Source organism: Gymnogyps californianus, chromosome 3 (genome assembly GCF_018139145.2).
Source record: "Gymnogyps californianus isolate 813 chromosome 3, ASM1813914v2, whole genome shotgun sequence".
NCBI classification, from domain to species: Eukaryota; Metazoa; Chordata; class Aves; order Accipitriformes; family Cathartidae; genus Gymnogyps; species Gymnogyps californianus.
The window spans coordinates 19777870-19799076 of record NC_059473.1 but is presented as its reverse complement, the minus strand read 5'-3'; the positions used below and the strand labels follow the sequence as shown (position 1 = coordinate 19799076).

General features: G+C 36.1%; 2 protein-coding genes across 6 annotated transcripts in view; one reads left to right on the top strand and one right to left on the bottom strand.

The window, feature by feature from the left end:
• EPHX1 (epoxide hydrolase 1) overlaps positions 1-21207 on the top strand; it is a 330376-nt gene that overhangs the window by 212985 nt on the left and 96184 nt on the right. The gene's annotated exons all lie outside the window — the stretch shown is intronic.
• The window catches only part of LIN9 (lin-9 DREAM MuvB core complex component), a 40087-nt gene that overhangs the window by 1514 nt on the left and 17366 nt on the right, over positions 1-21207 (bottom strand). For 3 of the 5 annotated variants that reach the window (XM_050895053.1, XM_050895057.1, XM_050895054.1), the window contains 9 exons: positions 18600-18725; positions 13797-13954; positions 12576-12709; positions 11448-11567; positions 11173-11274; positions 5542-5622; positions 1954-2079; positions 1401-1583; positions 1194-1291 (listed from right to left, as the gene is read on the bottom strand). In XM_050895053.1, the coding sequence (XP_050751010.1) occupies positions 1194-1291; positions 1401-1583; positions 1954-2079; positions 5542-5622; positions 11173-11274; positions 11448-11567; positions 12576-12709; positions 13797-13954; positions 18600-18725 (1128 nt within the window). The remainder of the gene's footprint in view (positions 1-1193; positions 1292-1400; positions 1584-1953; positions 2080-5541; positions 5623-11172; positions 11275-11447; positions 11568-12575; positions 12710-13796; positions 13955-18599; positions 18726-21207) is intronic. The other 2 variants (XM_050895056.1, XM_050895058.1) reach the window with 2 other exon arrangements.

Sequence of the window (21207 nt, the reverse complement as noted above, 5' to 3'; positions counted from 1 at the left end):
AATCAGAGAGTAGTACATACTAATGCAACTTGAGAGAGACATACGTGAAAACACCATTTGCACAAACAGCTGCATGAAATCAAGAGTTACTGACTTGGGTACTTTAAAGAAAACTTTAACATGACCAGAGTTAATGAAATAAAAATATTATGAAGAGATGCTAAAATGCCCAAAATAAATACAGTGAAATGGAAACATCATCACCTTCTTCGCAGTGTACATCAACCTTTAGTTGAATCCATTCCAACGTGCAATTTGTAGTGTTGATTATAGAGAAGTTTCACTAATGCTTGGGGTTTATTTTTGTTTTTACTAATGAAAAATGCTATAAAACAGCATTTCTCAATAATTATTTTTAAATCAAAAGGCCATCCTACTATCTTTGGGGGGGAGGGAAATTCATGTGTGCAGCCTCCCATTATTATGTAGCAATATGAATATGGAGGGTATAAGGAAATACTTAGCATTTAGGTACATTTTCTAAATTATGTAATTTAGCAGCATTATAATTGTAAAAAAAATCCTGGTCACAAACTGCTGGAGGCTGCAGTGTACTCCAGACAAGTACCACCACATTCTTGCTATCACCACATTCTTGCTATTTTTATAATGCTTCCTCAGGCACCTGCTTGTGACAACTGTTGAAAAATGGCCCATCTCGACTAGATGGGCCTTTGATGTGGCACAATATGGCTGTTCGTCTGTTTCTTGGTTTAAAATATTGCTAATGGAAGCTGGTCAGAAGCTATAATTGTCTCATATGCCAGCTTTTGATATTTACAAACAAGAGGTTGAGTAACTACGCAAAAAGAATACTGAAATCGTAGTGTTCTGTGGTTTAAAGAACTTATATTTACTAGTGGGATTTCAAAGTCTGAAAACGTTCTAAAGTAACTTATTAGCTGCCATAAATGACTGAAGAGCAAGGAAGTCTAGTTGTTGCTGTATCAATTTAGCACTTTTTTCTTCTTTTTTTTTTTTAAATCAGGTTACTTCACCGATAGGTTCAAACAGAAAACTGCTAATTTCACACTCCCTTTAAGAAGCCCCCTTTTAAATGGGACCATTCCCATAAGTAAAAGTTACCAGATTAAAACCCTTAATTATAATCAATGTTCACCTCTAAAATACAGTAAGAATTGCTTGCTGGCACAAAATGTGTAATTAAGAATTAAATATTCAAAAAGTAATACCTGATATTTGAGGAGTCTATTGAATTCTTAATGTCATTTAATGAATCTGTTAGTGATTTAAATTCAAAGGAATTCAGATCACCTCCTTCTGCTAGACACTGTAGGAGAAGAAAACAAAAAATGTTCTCGCAGTTCGGCACAAAGAAACTGACAGAGCTTTAATACTACGTATTTTATGGGAGAAACTATTTTTTGCAACCATTTTACCTTAATTTGCAGTAATATTGCTGTAAGTCTGGAGATAAGATCCGTTAAGTTTTCACTCTCAACACAAAGCTGTCCTGTTGTCAAGGCATTTGCTTGCCTGACGATCTCCTGAGCCTCCTCTTCACACCTACGCCTCAGATCTGTCGGTTGGTCGGCAGGCTGGAGGCCTTGGTCAGGAGCAAGCTGCATAGATATAACAAAGAGAAATTAAGAATAAAGATCTCCTTTGCATTTGGTGTGTGTGTGAAATGACAAATGATTTCAGAGTTCACAGGTAGATAGCAGACAGTATTTTTTCTTCATTTATGTACATGTATGTCTATTTCAAAACTGGCCACTGGCATCAGCAAAAGTGTCTGCGTTCTGGTAAAAGAAAGGGAGACAGACAGACAAAGGCAGAGACAGAGAGAGAGAAGGAACCCAATACAGCTACTACTAGTTTCATTTCAAAGTGACCCCCATTGACACCCTATTCCCAGGAAATTCTGATTTTTTTTTTGTACTTAGGTTAAGCACAACCAACGAGTACATACAGATTCCAGCAAAATCTTACCTCATAACAATACTGTTGAACTTTATGCAAAACTTTATTTAAGTCTTTGTTTAGTTGTTCTAGATCTAGAACAATAGTTGCGTATCTCCTCTGAAACTCAATGCCTATTGGCATAGAATAAGATTTCTGTGGAAAAGACAAAGAATATTAAAGTTAATGCAATACCATACATTTATATCTTTTGAATTTATCAAAAGGAATTTTCACCGGAAAATAATACTGAGATATTTGAAATCTCAGTGTTTAATAGAAAAATGTTAACATACGAAATATTAAAATGTAGTATCACTATTTAAAACTCCAAGTGACAACTGTGTAGTACCGACCATGCTTTTATTCTCTTCAGAAAGTGCTATGATAATCTGTGGTGGCAAATGCTGCAGAAGACGACTATGGTCTGACCTGCTGATTTCTCCAGTAATTGGGTATGGCTTCTCTCTACTGTATGAACAGAAAACTATCCTGTCAGTAGGAGAACAGTATAGGACAATAAGGCCACGACCACCTCTGCTGCAGGATGGGAGGCACAGCTGTCTAGTAAGTTAGTGGTCACTTGAGGATGACTCAAGTGCTACGCGCCTTCTGTTACAGCTAACAGTTCTGCCAAAAAAGAAAGTTACCAGAGCTTATATTTGGTAACATCAGTATTTTGGGTAAGCACAATTTTCCACAAAAAATAAACACCAGAATACAGTACTTTGTTCTTATACTGTTTTCAGAATGTGTCTTGACATTGTTTGGGCGATATTTATGAAACTGAAACAAAACATACAATATATTATAAAATTTCCTCCACAAATGGCCTCTTGCAAGATAAGCTGGATGTATTTCCGCTGCTTCTCAGCCACAAGTCTGAGATACAGGTACCTCATACAAGCAAACCTGTAGCTATAGATTTTACACCACGAGATAAAGCAAATTGCAAAAGCAAGAGCTTTCATCAGGAGGATCCAGGTCAAAAACTCAAAATCAAGGTTTCAGTTATCAGTTCAGTTCAAAGTTCCTCATTAAACTTAATCACTGAAATGATCTCCAGGGATTTACAAGTCTGAATATCAAATTAATAGGGCTTTAAACTAACACCGTAACTTCAGAATTCACCTAAGAGCAAACTGGAAAGCAGCATAAATTTGATATACTTCCTGCAGCTCTGGAACGTAAGGGAAAAATTGTAACTTTCAGACCTTCTTCAGTGACCAGCCCCCCTAGAGCAGACTGGACTACGCCAGGTTAGCTGTGAAAGCCGCAGACAATTGTGAATTCCCCATCAGAGAGGAAAGGCTAAGGGCATTCTATGCTAGTGACGATGAAAGAAATATTTCTCAGCACCAGCACTATTTCTGATCCGGGAGCAATCAAAGATCTTGAAACACTGACAAACAGCTGAACTGTCAGACAAAAGATGGATGGCTTTTAGTAGATGGAAGCAGATAACATCTCTGTCACTGAGCATCTACATGCTTCTCTGGAACAACCAGCATCACCTTTACCTTGTCTTTATTGCAGGTCAAGTGAAAAAATGAACTAGCCATCCTTTTTATTTAGATTTGTTTATCCAAATGGCTATCAGAAGAGTGTTTACTGTTTTATGTACACAGTAACTTGTTTATAGTGTGCAACCAAGACTAGTATAGTGCTGTCAAGACACTTAACTATTAATAAGCTGTCCTTTCAGAAAAATGAAATAGAAAATGTGCAGTTGTATGTATTAATAGCTCCTCTGAAGGCATCCCCTGCCTCATGTAAATTTATTATTATTGCCAGATAATAATGGACTACATTCAGTACCAGTTCTGATTTTGGTCAGTTCCATTTATTTCTATATTGGATCAGTCATTTAAAAAAAAGTCTCCATAAAAGGATTGCTTTAAACCAAACAGTGGTGTTACTCTAACAATTATCAAATCGCAATTGTATGAATTATTATCAAAGTCTGACAATTAAACTATACCCGAATGAACTCAAAGGATTCTCTTTTATTCACGTTCAAGTATGTTATTAATGTTCAAGTGGATTGGTGCCAGAAAAAGATTCTTGTTCAAAGAAAATACATTTTAAAGGAGAAACAACATATACTCAGCGGCACAAATGTCGATGGGATTGCCAAGGGACAGAGAGGATTAGAAGACAGGCTAAGAATATGGCCCAATAGAAAGGTATCACGTCCTCTATTTTTATCAGGACAGCCTTGAATAGTAACGGAGTTTGCTTTATGATTGCTGGTTTACAAAGGAAACAGCGCAAGGCAAGAATTTCAAAAGTATCTCAAAGTCCTTATCTAGGCTACAACTGAGCTAAAATACATCAAATTTAACATTTATTTCTAGATCCCCTTCTTCCCTGTTGCTTTTTTGCTCTTTCAATTTTGTGGAATAAGAATATAAAGGAAAATAACAATACAGGTAATTTATGACTTAGTAGCTGAATGACATGTTAAAATCTGGATTCTTGTCAGAGGAAGGCTACTGTCATCCCTATGAATTTCCTTATCTATGCAAAAGTACTAACATCTCAGTAAAAACAAAAAGTTTTTGTTTGTTTTAAGAAGAGTTGGTAATTTTTCAGTATCAGAATTGGAGGTTGCAATGGTATGTTTTAATCTGGCTTCTTTTTGCATCTATTTTAATTATTAATGTGCAAAATTAAAACACAAAACATTTGATGCACAGGAAAGAATAATGTAGTAACTCAAATAACGAGGTTTTGAAGAGCAGCATGACAGCACAAAAGAAGAAAATTACAGAGACATAGGGATGGGGCAGTAGGAAGCAGAATAACAGAACACACAGGTGCACATGATCACTGAAGGGACAAAGAGGGAAATCTTACCACAAAAAATCAAATCCTTCAACATTCACATATTTTACATGAAAAAAAAAAAAAATCAGCTTTTTGGTTTCAAGAAATAAAAAGGACTCCTCTTCCTCTCCACAAACCTTTAGCCTTCTGTCTGTACGTTGTAGAGACAACTGTCTGAATGGACACTAGCAGAAGGTTGAGACTGATAGCTTTCCACTTTAAAGTTGACTGATAGCCATGGGTGGTAGAAGAGGCATTCGTATCATTTTGATTTACTGACTGATGATTAGATAAAGCCTAGTAAGAAAAACTATTCTGCTGCCACTAATTATGCTGTAGCTGCTCTGGTATTGTAATTTTAAATGCCGGTCAAGGGCACTCAGAGCTATATGTAGAAAAATCTCTGAACTGAGGTATTGTTTTAGCCAGAAAGCTAAATAAATAAGTACCTACCATCTGCAAAATAAAATTATGATGAATGTCTTACCATATAAACTTGTACCCAAGATTCTCGAAGTACATAGTATTTACTTACTTTACGTGTCAACTGACATATGCTATCCCAATGTTAACATTAATCAGTTTGCAAAGCATAATGCTTTCAAAGGAGAATCATATTTGAAACAAATGACCTCTCTGACTTGTCTTTAAAAAAAATAATAAAAAAATTTCACATTATAGAAAGCGATAAAATATAGATTTTATCTAGACTCTAGTTTTAATTGTATCTATTTGCATTAGCTGTTAAAGCATATCCTGTTTTAAGAACTGAAAAGAGAACATTCTCACCAGCTTTTCTGCTTCTGTATTCATCTCTCTCAATTGTTTGATGTGTTCCTTCTTGATCATAAGGATTTTTGATAACCTGGTCTAAAACAAAGGAACTATTTTTAGAATGAATAGGTCCTTAAGCAGTTTTGAAATGCCATAGAAATTCAAGATGATAAAATGTGTTTCTTTCATAATTTTAAAATACATTTCTCAGTTGTTCATCAAGTTAAGATGCAGAAATAAAAATTAATTAAAATTAAACGATGGATTTTCCAGAGATTTTTAAAGCATTTTCAAGTGCCCTAGACTGGAGAACGCTAAAATCCATCAGCTGAAATTCTGTGTAGGAAGACTAATATAATTTATGGCCAGCTAGAGGCTGAAGAATCAAGAAACTTCTTTTTTTGCAGCCTGAAGGAAAGCAATGGGTGTTATCATCATGTACTACAATTAATATCACTCACCTTACCATACCTTTTTTCACACAGTTCTCAGCCTGTTCTCAGCTGTGCCCTCGACCGAGCACCAGCCCTTTGTGTACACTCCTGCAGTAAAACCTGGTATAGAGATTGGATCTATTTTATACAGAACAGCTCTGGGCTTTCCATTTCCCTCTTTCATAATGGAAATACCCTGTTTCTGCTGCCCTTGGGACCTAGCAGGCTGAAGTGGAAATCACTGGGAGCGCTCTCAACACACACATCACTCCTGAAACTACTCATACTCTCCAGGGCCCCAACAGAAATCCTAGCTCCACTACAACCAGCAACAGTTTTATTACTGATGTGAACAGAGCCAAGATTTCAGGTTTTATACATTTCAAAGAGGTTAACTGCATCCTAGTAGTGTAATATGGGACTGGGAGAAATAGGAACTCCTAGTTCAACATACATCTGCTTATATATAATCCCCTTTGCTGATTTTCAGATTCAGTCTTAACACAGCCAGGTTTCTTGCCCTCACAAATCCTAATGGAAAATTGTTCCAGGACCTCTTTCAGCTAATTATGAATATTCTTGGAATTTCCATGTTAAATGCATTCTTGTTCGCTTTGTAGTAACTTGTTGTGCCAAAGCTGTTTGTCAGCTAAATATAGGCTCTCCCTCCTTGTATTTATCCCTGTTTATTCAGAGACAGTAAAAGCATCTCTTCTCCACTGTTCTTTCCCTACACTAATCACAACCCAAGCCTTTCCAGTCTCCTCTCCTATAAAAGGCTCTTGATCTCCTAAACTTTTGTGGCCCTTTCTGTATCTTTTTTCCATTCACTGTCATCTTTCCTGAATGTGAGCAACAGGAAGCCTGTACCAGTATGACAGGTACAGATCTGTAAACTAGGCCTGTAAAACAGCATCAGTATGTGTCTCTTTCTACCACAAACACTTTGCCAGATGCGTCTTATGCCATGGTCAGACACACAGAGGCAATACTGCATAGGTTATCACTCTTCCAATTCTAGCTGCTCATTTCTGTCCTTGTGCTGTCCCCCAATGCCCGTGCTGAGCCAGCACTTGCATTTTTGCAGCTACATGAAGAACCCAATCAGGGAACCAATAATGACAAAACAATAAATTCAGAAAAGACAAGGAAAAAAAGTTTTAGAATTGTTACTTGTGAGCTGGATTATCTCTCTGATCTAGTTTCTAACACACCACACAAATGCTCATGTTGGCAAAAAAACACCTGGGAGGAAGGAAAGCACCATACACCATCTGCCACTGCTGCCAAAAAGTTACTCGTCAAGCTCTGCTGTTGTCACCATCCAGCAACTGCCTAACACGTCTATGTCCTTCATGAAGCTGGCGAGTCCTCAACTTAATGCAGAATATATTATTTGTCCTCAAAACTTCCAAGGTATTTGGTGCTTAACTTCTACTTTGATATCCGAACATATTCGAGGATGCCGGGCCCTAGTTCTCCAGTTCATGAGCTTGGATTTTATATTATATTCATCCTATTCCCAGATATACTCCAGTGATCAAGATAATCTGATTCTTTCTACAAGAAACTCTGACTTTTCACTGTATCTATGATGTCTACCAACTTTCTCTCATTGGTACATTTTACTAAATAGACTTCCATTTTCATTTGCCAGTATCATCAGTGAATGCTTTAACTCAGTTCAGCCCTATTTTCCTTGAGAAATTCTTGCCTAACAGCTCTATTTTCAGCATAACTCATCCTGTTTACTGTTATAATTTATAGTTCTCATTAAACTGGAAATGAGTTTTTAGTACAATGCTTTTCCACATTAAAAGAGATGAAGGAACAACCCAACCAGTATGTTTAGATTTATACTTTAGATTTCATTTTTTAGTCAAAAGAATATTTATAAAACCAGAAGCATTTCCAAGTAAAGTGTGCAATAACTTACTACGGAATATTTTAAAAATTTTCATAAGCAGAAAATAGTCAAAAATCCAGTATCCATTTTCAGATTTTTTCCTCCTGCATTTAAGTTGAGAAGATCACTCCTTTTTCCACAGCAACCAGGAAGACACCAACTCACTTTTCTGAACGTGCTGCATTAACATACTCCCTCTACTGGACATGCAGCAACCCTGCAAACAATCTGTGTTGTCCTAGACTGTTTCCTTCCCAATCTCTTTTTTTTCCCCAAAACAAAACAAGAAGTGCGTGGGGGAGCTGTAGCTGAACGCTTGGAAAAACATCCTCCAAATTTTAGTACTGACTAGAATGTAAGAATGTAATCTATCGATTTTGAGCTGCAGTATAGTCTATGAAATATTTAAGGATACATTACATATTGCATGTAAGCATGAAAGACTTTTTTTTTTTTAATTTATTACTTGTTTATTGTTGACTTTATTCTTAATATCATAATGTTAATTTTCAAGCCATTCTTCTCCTAATCCGCATATGTTTGTCCACAGTAAAAACCAGAAAGAATAGCAGTTTCTGATGCCAAAATGTAAACATGCAGAAATTAATATAAAGATTTAGAAAAACTAAGACTCACCAGTGTAGAACTATGATTAAAATAGTTGTTACAGTCCCAATGTTTGCTTACAACTGCAAGTTATAAGTAAAGAGAATATCCCTAACATTATTTGTCAGTGTCTGCATGTGATTTTGGCTACACTTCCTTTTGTTCCAAATTAATTTCAGAACCTGTAAAAGAGAACTAAGGGGCTGGGTTGAAACCTTATTCAAGGTGTGCTGCATTTTTTCTGTTTTGTCCAAAATAAAGTTTTCCCATGAAATTGTTTATTCATGGTATCATAAATAATTGCCTGGCAATAGTTCTCCAGAAATTTTTCTTGGAATCAAACATTTTTCTGATCATTTACTTCCTGAATCACCATTAAATCAGAATGAGAGCTTTGACCTTTCTACTGTACCAGGGTATCAGAAAGGCTAGAACATCTTTAACAGTCACCTTTAACATAAAAATACATCTGGACTGGTGAATGCAGTGCCATCAATAATCAGTATTCACCAGTCTCACGTATTTCACAACACCAAATTTCAGTACCATCCTTAAACTTCTAATAAAAAAGCTGATGCTTAAAATGCTTAAGAGGCTAGGCTTACAAATAATGCACAGTCCTTCAATAAATGTTTTTTTAAGCCTCACGATTCTTTATCAAAAACCTGGATAAAGTATTAAGTTGCTCATATAAACAAATGCCAAAAATCTGTGGCTTGATTTTGTTCAAAATCTTTTGACAATCTTCAAGCAAAAATACATATTAATGCAGTATCTTTTTAAAATGCCACCATTTGTAATACAAGCAACAGGCCTATACTTTTAAAACTCAGATTTCCTTACAACGAGTAATAATATACTACCAAACGTGACTGAGAAATCACACATTTTCAGATTTAAAATACAGAAACAATATCATAAACAGATCAACTTGATGCACTAAATAGTTGTAAAGCTCAATACACCTTAGTTACTGTCCTGATTTCTGCTGGGATGGAGTTAATTTTCTTCTTAGTAGCTGGTACAGTGCTGTGTTTTGGATTTAGTGTGAGAATAATGTTGATAACACACTGATGTTTTAGCTGTTGCTAAGTAGCGCTTATCTTAAGCCAAGGATTTTTCAGTTTCCCATGCTCTGCCAGCAAGGTGTGCAAGAAGCTGGGAGGGAGCATAGCCAGGACAGCTGACCCGAACTAGCCAAAGGGGTATTCCATACCATAGAACGTCATGCCCAGTATATAAACTGGGGGGAGTTGGCTGGGAGGGGCGGATTGCTGCTTGGGGAGTGGCTGAGCATTGGTCAGTGGGTGGTGAGCAATTGCATTGTGCATCACTTGTCTTTCTTGGGTTTTACTTCTCTCTCTTTTTGTTATCTTCCTTTTCATTACTATTACTATTATTATATTATATTTCAATTATTAAACTGTTATCTCAACTCATGAGTTTTACTTTTTTTTTTCCCCCAATTCTCCTCCCCATCCCACCGTGGAGGGAGTGAGGGGGGAGTGAGCGAGCAGCTGCGTGGTGCTTAGTTGCCGGCTGGGGTTAAACCACAACAGTTACCCAGTTTCACTCAGTGACTCAAGTAGGAGGACAGCTGCAGATACAGTTTAGCAGCATAAACAAAGGCTGTATCTTTTGTGTATTTCGATTTCTAACATAATTAATCTTATAGCAACTACACCTGTTTTAAATTTTCTTAGCTAAGCTAGATGCCAAGCCACCTTTTTCAAAATTAGCTTCATACAATAAGTTTCCCCTAAAAAACTGAATAGATCATTCTGTCAAATAAAATTGATTATGTTGAATGGCCAGAATATTAGTGTCTCATGTGAGCTACAGACACAACTTGATTCTTTTGACCAATTACATACACTTTAAAATTTGAGAGGCATTTAGCAGTATTGTTTCTCAGTTCTTAATATTTTAAGCACAGATCATTCCGATCTCCTTTAGCATGTTCAAAACAGCTTTCATTGTTAAAGAATTCAATCACAGATCTTAAGCTAAGCCAACATGAGCAATTACATTCTTCCATCATCCTGAAGAGTAACTTGCTTCGATGAGTTTTGATATTCGATGAATCTCAGCTTCCTAACATTACTTGTCTGTGCTCTTCTGAACTGGTGTACAAAAATCACTGAGAAATTATTTCATAAAGACAAAAAAATAGTTTTCTTATCTATAACATGTATGTTTGCTTTCAGGGAAAAAAGTGCTTCTTTTCTTCTCCAAGAGGGTAGGACATTACATAACATAAAATACAATATTATACAATATATGATAATACACATGGGCAAATGTTCTTTGCATAAAGCCAGTATATTTTAAATAAAAATAATAAAAAATAAAAAGTCTTTAAAAAGTCTTAACTCAGTACCAAGTTTGCAGGTAGAAATAGTATCTTTTTTTAGACCAAGTTGTAGAGCTGGGAAAAATAAGACACACTTTTGGAGACATAAGCCCCTCCTGCGGTCTGAAGAGCAGCATATTTCAAAGCTTATGAACAAGTAAGAAAATTAAGAAGAGGCAGGGGGAGGGGGGGATGAAAAACAAATATTAACATCTTTTCAAAAGTTAATTTGGATATCACCATATCTGTCATAAATCAACAGAAGGTCATTTATTCTGCCAATTCTTCTGCAGTTAAACACAAAAGGACAATACACAACAAAATTAAGAGTTGCAGTTAACACTTACCACTTGAATGAGGAATTCTACTGGAAAGCCTCCTAGTGTTTCACTATCTGTGCCTGAAATTTTGTTTTTCCAAGAAGATTGTCCTAATAAAGGATCATTGTCCTATACAAGAAAGAACATTTACTTTAATAGTTTATTTTTAGAGGGATTTGCTAAAATTTTTATCTTGCTGAATAACCTCAGAAAATTAATCTCAAAAACTGTTTAAGGTAACAGTTTCAACATGTATCAGAAAATATTCCAATGATTAATATTACATGAAAAAAGTAACTTACTGTAATTGGAGACTGGAGTGAAGGTGTATAATGCAATCGGGGAGGGGTCACAAAGAACCTTGAAGGCCGTTGTTTCTGTCCAAAGGCAGCAATTGGCATGGTTTCATGAGGCTCGTTACTCTGTAAGACAGGAAAAGGAAGGATGTACTTCAGCTGTAAGATTAATTAATTTTACACACCTTTTGGAATACATAATTTATTTCTGGAATCTGGACTAGCCATGCCCATCCACACCCCAACCCAACAACCTTAAAAGATTAACGTTTTGCTTTTGGGCTAGCAGGAGCTTCAAAATCATATTCCATTGCTGGAGTTTTCAGTGTTATGGCATGACATCAAATAAAACCTGCAAGAATATTTCCAAAAACTCTATTGGCAAGTTGCAGACAAATCATGACTGAACAGGAGTTCAGCAGAGGCTCCAAACTCAGATCATGACAGAGACTAGACAAATTATGGGCCCTTAGCAGATTCAACACTACACAAGATACAAAAGAACATGAGGTCCTCTGAAAAGCTTGCCGTCTTGGTCAGACTATTTAGCAGGAAGAATTCCTGGAGCTCATAAATTAGTACAAAAGCCTATGAGCTAAGAAATAATCCCAAATTGTTTGACCAAAGCAACATCCCCGCAGGTAGCTTCACTACCATAAGAATTTTCAAAATGAGGTTCAATCAACTCATAATACTTGCTTGCAACTACCACAGGCCTTTCCAGACTTTGGCAAATTACAAAGGGCCAGGTTTTCTTGAACATTTTCTGCAAATCCTGCTGGGATCCCATAGCAGAAATTTCTTTGGGATCTTACACTACTCGTTATATTTCTTCATATTAAACTCAGGCTATTATAATAACCTATAATAGTAGGTCTACTAAATTATTCCAGCCTGAGCCATTATGTTTTTATCATAGAGAGTTATCCTGTTCTATAAAACCATAAACAGTAGAAGCTCATTCCCCTGCAATTTCCCATGCATCTGTTATGCTTGTTTCTACTTTATGACAATACCACCTGGATGTAATATTTTGAATTTTCTTCTTTTTGATCAAAGCATACAAGTGTAGATTTTTAAATTTTATTTTATTTTTTATTACAGCTATTTTAAGAATGTGTCATTAATACTTACAAGAACTTCATAATCTGGGACTGTGTGTGTTCCAAGACCTGCCCTGTCAAAAGTCACTCTGTATGTAGCATTAAGAGTGTCTACAGCGTCTATTTGTCCAGTGAATAGTCCATCATGGACACCTCGCAAACGTGCTTAAAAAAAAACAAAAAACAAACCACAACAACCCAAACATTATAATGTTATGATACCATTGAGAAAAATAGACTTAAAATATCTTTTGCAAGTAACCCTTTATATGTATATTTAAAACCCACAGATTAAATGAAGAAAAAAGTAAACCTAGAAAAAGAATTGTATGCAATAGAAATACTACCCAAATTTTTGTCAAATTTATCTTTGCAAGTCAAGTATTTCCCAAATCTAATCCTTACGTCTAAATAAAACACTATTTAATACCCAATACCTTCTGACAGACAGATTTTGCAGGCAAAAGTCAATTTCCGGATGATTTTGCATACCATTTCTCTTTGATCACTTCCACTGATGACTGCTTATTTAGCAAAAGACAATGAGGAACGCAGCTCAAGGATACAGCTCTAGGAGAGTGAGGAGAGGCAGCGATGTGCATGCCTGCTCTTCAGCAACAATTAAGGGCAGTGTTGCTGAAGAACACAAAAAGCAACGAACAGTAGTGGCTTGAGTGGGAGACACCATGCTTAAGTGAAAAGCATCTGGATCACAAACAGACAGGACAGAGGAATTCAAGTTTTTATAAAATTACACAGAATTTGGGGAATGTTTTTAACAATATTCCTTCCTCAGTTATGTGTAAGTTTTTTCAGTAAGGCAACGTCATGTTTAGTATACATGTCCAACTACACTGCAATATCAATTGTATATCTGTTTCAAACCAGATATTTTTATATTTATGGAAAAATAAAGCTCAAGTTTTATATTAGGTTAGATTTTAAACTTTCAGACAGCACTCAGCTCTTTGCATTTAAGCATCTCTCTCCAAGATTTGTTAGATATACTAGACATTAAAAAAAAAATTCTACAATTTGAACAGCAGAAGTAATAAACCATACTAAGTTTGTACCTCAAAACCGTATCACTGTTTTAAAAATACTCGCTAATCCTCACAAGCACCTTCTCAATGAGCTAACAATAAAAACATACAATTTTTGATGTTTTAAATTTATTTTATCTATGTGCACTAAGTATATTATGGTTTACTAAAATCTTTGGGCTGTTTTTTGTTTGCTTTTAAGAAATTACCTGTAACTTTTGTTCCTATTACAAGCGGTAATGGAATTTCTTCTGGAAGATCTTTGAACTGTGAAATATCTGCAACCTTCCGCTGCTGCAAAAGTCTTATTTTCTGCCGTTTCTGTTTTAACGCTGATCTCTCTTCCTCAAAGAATGCAGAGGAACACCTATAATACAATTAGGTAAAACTATACTTAAATTCAGCACTGAAAACACACATATGTGAAGACACATCAAATAAATAGGCATAGTTTACAAATCAGTGAGGGAAAATGAAAAAGCTTGGGGTGAAGTGTTCAAGAGAAGAGGATTTAGACAGTCTTACTCCCCAGAATTATCACTTGTAAAATAACAGTTTATTTAAAAATAATACTCAGGAATGCTAGCTGTTGCATTAGTATATCAGAAGAGTAAAACTTTTTAGGACTTTTTCTGCTTATAGGGAACCACCTGGTGTCATAACAAAGCTAAAGTAGGTCCCACATCCAGTCTACTCTGAATACCAGTTCAATGCATGTAAGGAGGACTTACTGTGAGGACCCTGGCTGCCATCACTTACTGATACATAGTAGATCCCTTTCACATGTGCTCATTAGCTCAATTAAACTAACTTAGTATGAAAGGGCACCAGACTCAGAACATAAAAGGGCACTTCTCTGTCTCACCTCCTTGCATCTGTGCAGAGTACAACTCAGCCACAAAATCTCTATTATGCAGATGAATTGTTCTGAGATTGATCATAGTAAAAGTACAAATTTGTTTGAACTTGGGCTACTGTGTAAAATCAGATAATCTCTAGCAGTCCCCTCCCCCATTTTGGGGGGGTGTGTGTGTGTGTCTTAAAATGTAATCTCAAAGGTGGAAGACTTACTCCCAAGGCCCTTACTTGGTTTTATTCATTTTCACTTTTAACCTACTGAATAGGCATGATGCATGAGGGAGACATTGAAAGCATAAAGACATTAAGGACTTGATCCTATCTCTCATTCCTTATTAAAAAAAAGTTTTATCATTCTTGTGTCAATGAAAGAAGTAATTTAAAAAAGGAGTACAGATGCCATTGCAGGTCTGCTTAATTGCAGCAGCAGTTATTTATCAAATAATTTACTACCTTTGTTAATCACTTTACTGCAGTCAAATGCAATTCAAACATTTTCTGTGGAACTCAGTTATATATTGATTACTGATCAATAAAAAGTCCTATTTTACAAGGTTACTTTAGAAGAGACTGACAACTTCTCCGCTGGTTCTCCCTTCTACGCTGCAAATTGTTTTCTGTTTTAAATCCCTACAAGATCTTCCTCAGTTATTTATCTCTCACTCAGTACTGAGCAATCAGCTCCTATTTCCAAGTGTGCTTCTACTACTCTCTTATTATATGACAAAATAAACATTCTTATGTTTTCTTCTGTATACCCCTTACTCGGAGAGTTCCACAAAGCCATTTCACCATTCTCCAAAATTTCTCTTTCTTGCAATGTGTATGAGAAGATCATAAGAACTAAGCTGCCAGGATGCTGAGACCACTTTCATACTGACCAGCAGTTTCACACCTATACGCATACATCATTTGCCTTTTATCTTATACATGGTTTCTAAGTTATATGGGGCATAGACCATCTGTTTTGTCCAGTGTGTACAGTGTTAACACAATGAGATCTTAGTCCTAAGCAAGACATTAAAAAAAGAAAAAAGAATGAACAGGAATGAACTGAAGCTGTGACGTACTTTTTGTCAGGTACGTGCAGTAATGCGCTGCACTGAAGGTTCCTTTACTAGGCTTTCCAATCACTATCACTGCAAAAGTCGTCACTAGTCTTTGTATAGTCTGGAAACGGTGTTGCAGATTGAGCAACCACAGGTGCGTGTCCCACCCACCAGTTTACCACTGAAGAGCAGAATGTGTTGACCTGGAGTTGTGTATTGCCTAATGATCCTCATTAGGAATTCAAAATATCTGGAAAGGGATATGGCAGAGAGAGAGTGATGGTGGTTGGGAGACTTATGCAAAGCTTATTTGGATATTCTCATTCAAAGATGCTATTTGCTTCATATTTTCTACTGGGGAGGAACAACTGTGAAATAATGCCTGCCATGGGCTGTGACTATGAAGTAGCAAAATGCAGGTCAGAGCTTTTCAATTCCATTGAGGAGAACAGAGTGACTAATCACAGCAAGACAAAAAAAAAAAGGCAAAAAGCAAAAAAAAAAAAAAGGCAACATTATAGACTTTACTATTAGTCCCTCTAATCATGTCCAGGGTCTTGCATGAGGAATATCAGATATCGCCTGTTCTTTGACCTGTGCTCTTAGAAATACAAATTCAAATACTGATATACTAATTACTGAGCTTGGAGGTCCCTACAACAGCAACTACTGTTTTACTGCTAGCTCAGATGTTCTTAAAAAGTCTCTGTTCCGAATGCTGTAGGTCATGGATGTAGAAAGTACTTGCAACATATTTCTGGCTTCTGTTAAGGGAAATCTCCAACCCCACGGCCCCCAAATGTATTTAATAAAAGTTATCCCATCTTCGTGCCATTCCTATGAAAAAATGAAGATTAAAACTATGGTACAGATCACATTGCAACCTCATTAGTTTTCTGTAGAGACTTTTTAAGAGGTTGAACATTCTTCTCAGTTTCTACCTCGGTCATGAGAATTTGAACTAACAGAGGAATCATCACCATCATATAGTGGCAGGACAAGCATATCTGAGCTTAATTCATATCCATTGGTATTTCACAACCCCAATTAAGTTTATACAGAGTACACAAGACTAACTATTACCTCTTCCTTTTCTTGGAGCATATCTTTCCCCACAGTTTACTGGAATCTTACAAGCTTTGCAGGCTCCCATGAAGAATACTGTTGTGCCAATCAACCACACTGTTGATGGTGTGATAGGACATTTAAAGTAGCAGCAGACATAAGAAAATATTACAATATATTTAAAACAAAATTCAAAAAAGACAACAACCATGTGCACAGCTCTCACACAGAGACACTATTATCCTCTGCCATCAACACTGTGGATGCAAAATGTCTTATTTTTTTTTCTTCCCTCAGGGGGAGATATCAGTATTGACATGGTGTTTAGTTTACTTGCATATGATGAAGACAGACAAAAGGAATTTCTAACAGAATAGTAATGTAAAAAAACTTTGCTCTAGAGGTAGATGAAAATTATCTTGAAAAAGCATTCAAATGATTTAGAGTAATTCAAAATCTTTTAGAATTAAGGCCAAAGACCACTCTGGACGTCTTGAAAAAGACTACCAATAAATGCTCTTCTTTAAATTACTAAAGAAATGAAAAGCAAACAGGAATGCTTATTTTATGTTGATGAAAAGCAAACAGCAATGCTTATTTTATGTTGATAAAAAGCAAGAACTCGTAAAGTTTTGGTTAACAAACAAAACAAGACTCTATATCCAGTCAAATACTTGTACTTCAGAATTCGGATAAAACAACTTCCTGCCCATTTAGACCTGTGGTTCCTTAGGCATGAGTCTCTCTTTTTAAAAAACTAACTGTATGATAGCTTAACAAAAAAAACCAAACCAAAACCAACAACACTCCCCCTCCTCAAAAAAAAGACAGTTTTATCAATGGTCCAACAGACTGCTGAATGAGGCAAGCTGATCTTTTATAGTGGTACCCACTTTTGGCAGAAGTCAAATGAATAAGTGATGATTTAACCTCCAAATACACCATTTCCCTCTCAGTGGGAAGCATGATGATGGAGGAACGAAAACCTATCTCAGTTAAGCTCAAATGATATGAACACCTTTCCAAAAGGAACTATTTTTAAGCTGGCTCTGCTGCCTTCCCTTGACTGGCAATTTTTAGTTATGTAAAGTTGTTTATAGGTACAGGAGATTAAATAGCCTCCATCAGACAAAATATAATCTGACTCAGTACAGTGATCTAGGAAATGGATTCAGTGCTTTAGTGTTTGTATTTTCATAAATAAACCAGTCTTTTATTTCTGCAACACTACTTATACATTTTTCCCCTGATCTTACACAATGACAGGATGGTTGAGTTTGGGAGGGACCTCTGGAGGTCAGCTGCTCCAACCACTTCAGCAGAGTCACCTACAAGAGGCTGCCCAGGACCATGTCCAGATGGCCTTTGAGTATCTCTAAAGATGGAGATTCTACCACCTCTCTGGGCAACCTGTGCCAATGCTCAGTCACCCTCACAGTAAAAAGAAGTGTTTCCTTATGTTAAGATTGAACCTCCTGTGTTTCAGCTTGTGCCCATTGCCTCTTGTCCTATCTCCAGACAACGCTGAAAAAAGCCTGGCCTTGGCTTCTCTTATACACAGAGATGAGATCCTCTCTGAGCCTTCTCTCCTCTAGGCTAAATTGTATAGGTTCTGTGAAAATAAAATAAATGAGATGAAAATGTGCACTTGTTTTCCCCAGGAAGAGCTAGTTATAGCCAGAAAAAAAACTTAGTTAAAAATTGGCCTGTCTTCCATGCCAGGAAGCACTGCAGCATAGAAGATACAATAATAATTTCAACATATCCTAGCTTGTACACTCAGTTATCTAGAGCGGGAAGAGAACATTTCAAGTACATGCTCATGAGAACTACATGGATTTGACACACGCATATAAGGAATGGGGGGGGGAGTGGGGTGTGTGCTCAGAGAACACCTTTTCAATAAAATGTTTTTCTACTCTCAGCTATTATTTTGCTTTACTACCTGCACGCAAAATTATTTTAGAAGGAACAATTCCAGTAACATTAAAACTACATGTAGTTATTAGTTGAAAAGAAAGAAAGAAAAAAAAAAATTACCTCCGTGGTTTTCCCATTAATCGTCTGATTTTCCCCCACTCTACTCTTGTCAATTTTCTGGTTTTCAAATTTGGAAAAGATTCTTTCAGGCATACACAGAAGTCATTATCTCCTTCAAATAGTGGTCTGTTGAAACATAATTGGTCCTCTGTTAACTACACTTAGTAAACTTTTGTCACAAGATTCCAAAAAACATCCATCATAAGAAATATATTGAAAACAAAAAGTATAAATTAGTCATATAAACAAGACACTCCTATTCAAAGGACAAATTTAACCTGAAATAAATTCAACTGAAAACAAAGACAGAAAGTTTCCAGGACTATTATTCTACTTGAGCCTTACTATCAGTGATGTTTAAAAATGTTCCTCTCTCTTGTTACTGCAAGGAAACATATGTATTCATCCTGCTTTGTAATGTATATAAAGGCACCAAATGAAACTTCAGCAAAGCCAATGCAGTGTCATGAGGATACTGCAACACACTGAAGGAAACCATAAAGATATGGTGAGGTATTGAGAATAAAGGAAGGGACAATGTGATACTGAGAAATAGAAAGACAGTACCTTTTTCTTAAATTCATTCAATTATAACTGAGATTCTCAACAGAGGGTTCAAAATACAGGAAATTGAGCCAACTTGTCATTCTCTACAGCTATACAGGTGAGACTTTTCTTGTATCATACCATGACTCCATGATGAAGCAGAGGATCAGTATTATAGAAGTCACAGTTCAGAGAACCTACCTGCACAACTTATGAATTTCTCTTTGATGCTATGACCTGTCTATATCTCTGTTTTATGACTGCCTTTTACTTTGTAGTACCACATCCTTCTTGGGCTGAAGAGACAAGGGAGCAGCAATGGATATGCCCATCTAATAGCAGGTTAATCATTAAAGACTATGTGCAACTGAAATAGATCTCACCTAGTGAGAACAGAAGAATAACTGCATCCTAGATAAAGCCACTTTTCTCCACTCTCTGCAGGGCGCTGGGGTTGAGAGGAGAATATCCCCAAGCACAGAACAAAAAGGATCTTGGAAGCAACACCGCTTGCAAGTGAGTGTGTGGGGTGGTGGGAGAGACGAAAGGTGCATGGAGATAAGGAGACTCAGACAAGAATGGAAGAGAATATTTTTGCAGTATAAGGATCTGCGGCTGTGGCATGAAGTGAAAAGGAAATCACAAAGAATGATCAATGAGGGTCAGGAAACAGACAAGGAAGTGTACAAGAGAGTTTTATTTTATCCAGGTTTACTGTCGCTAACATAAGATATCTGTGTAAACAACAACTGTTTTGGGTTTTTTGGAGAAAGAGAATCTGTATTTGATTGTTTTTACTATCACTTGTCCCTAAGCAGGCAAACTGTAAACCCAAAGCATCCACAAGATTGGAAGCTCTGGGAAATGGTGTAAGCAAGCTACAGCTGCATCTATTTCTGAGGGCCTACGATCACTGTAGTAGTAAGTAGCTCTTTAGAAGTCTCTGTGTATCAGAAGTCAATGGGATTTTACAGAAAACAGTCCTCTGCAGTAGCGTAGAGAGAATCCAACTGAAACAGTTTTAATAATCTAATAATCACAGATAATAGTTGTACAGATTAAAATATTTCAAAAACTTATAGCAGACATGGCATTTAAATCAATAATTTTGATTTTGGATGAGACAATTCGATTAAAATATTTTGAAACTTGTACCGTGAGCCATATTCTGTCAGCTGACAGTTAGCTCTATGCTTTAAACTTTTTTAAGCTTCTCATTGTCTAGATCATATCACTCAAAACAACATACATCGAAGTTTTTCTTCCAAAGATATATAGTTTCTTAGTAAACTATGTTATAATATCTTAACATGATCATATCTTATTAGCATTACAAGCATACGTTGATAACTGTCAAAGAGGTTTTCAGAATTACCTGCTAAACTCAAATTCTAGTCTACTGATAGACCTAAAGTTCCACAGACAATTATTTGAGAATAAACTAAGAGTTCTTGGACTGTTGTAAAAATCATAATTATAAATGTCACATATTAAAATTACTACTAGGAATAAGTAGGGTTTGGGTTCTTTGTTTTGCCTTTTTTTTTTTAAATAAGGAGAAAAAAAAAGCATGTAAAGACTACTTCTTTCAAAGGAATTAAATCCTACAGATGATGAATTTAAAACTAACTAAAATGGACATGTAATTTTTCTACTTGTGATGAACATATCCTAAAATGTTTTTCTGTTGCTATGACTGCTTTCTCAGTTAAGGAAAACAGCCACAGCAATTGTGATTAAAATAGGAAGGAAAAACAGTAATTATTTCGTTATGAATAAATTCTGGAAAAGAATGCTTGTTAACTCTGAAGCCATTCTTTAGAATATTAAATACCAGTGTTTCATCTATTAGTCAATCAGTGTAGATTTTAAGATTTCATTCATCCATAATGATTTTTACATTTTAGAATTTTTAGCTTTTCATGATTAGGGATTAAATTAAAGTAGTTCTTTTAAACAATTCACACCACCTTGCTAGTGGCGTTAAGAGAACAAGTGCCAAAGACTCTGAGGCACAAATTGCAGAAACAGTCTAGAAGACAGATTAGGAGATCCAAGAAGG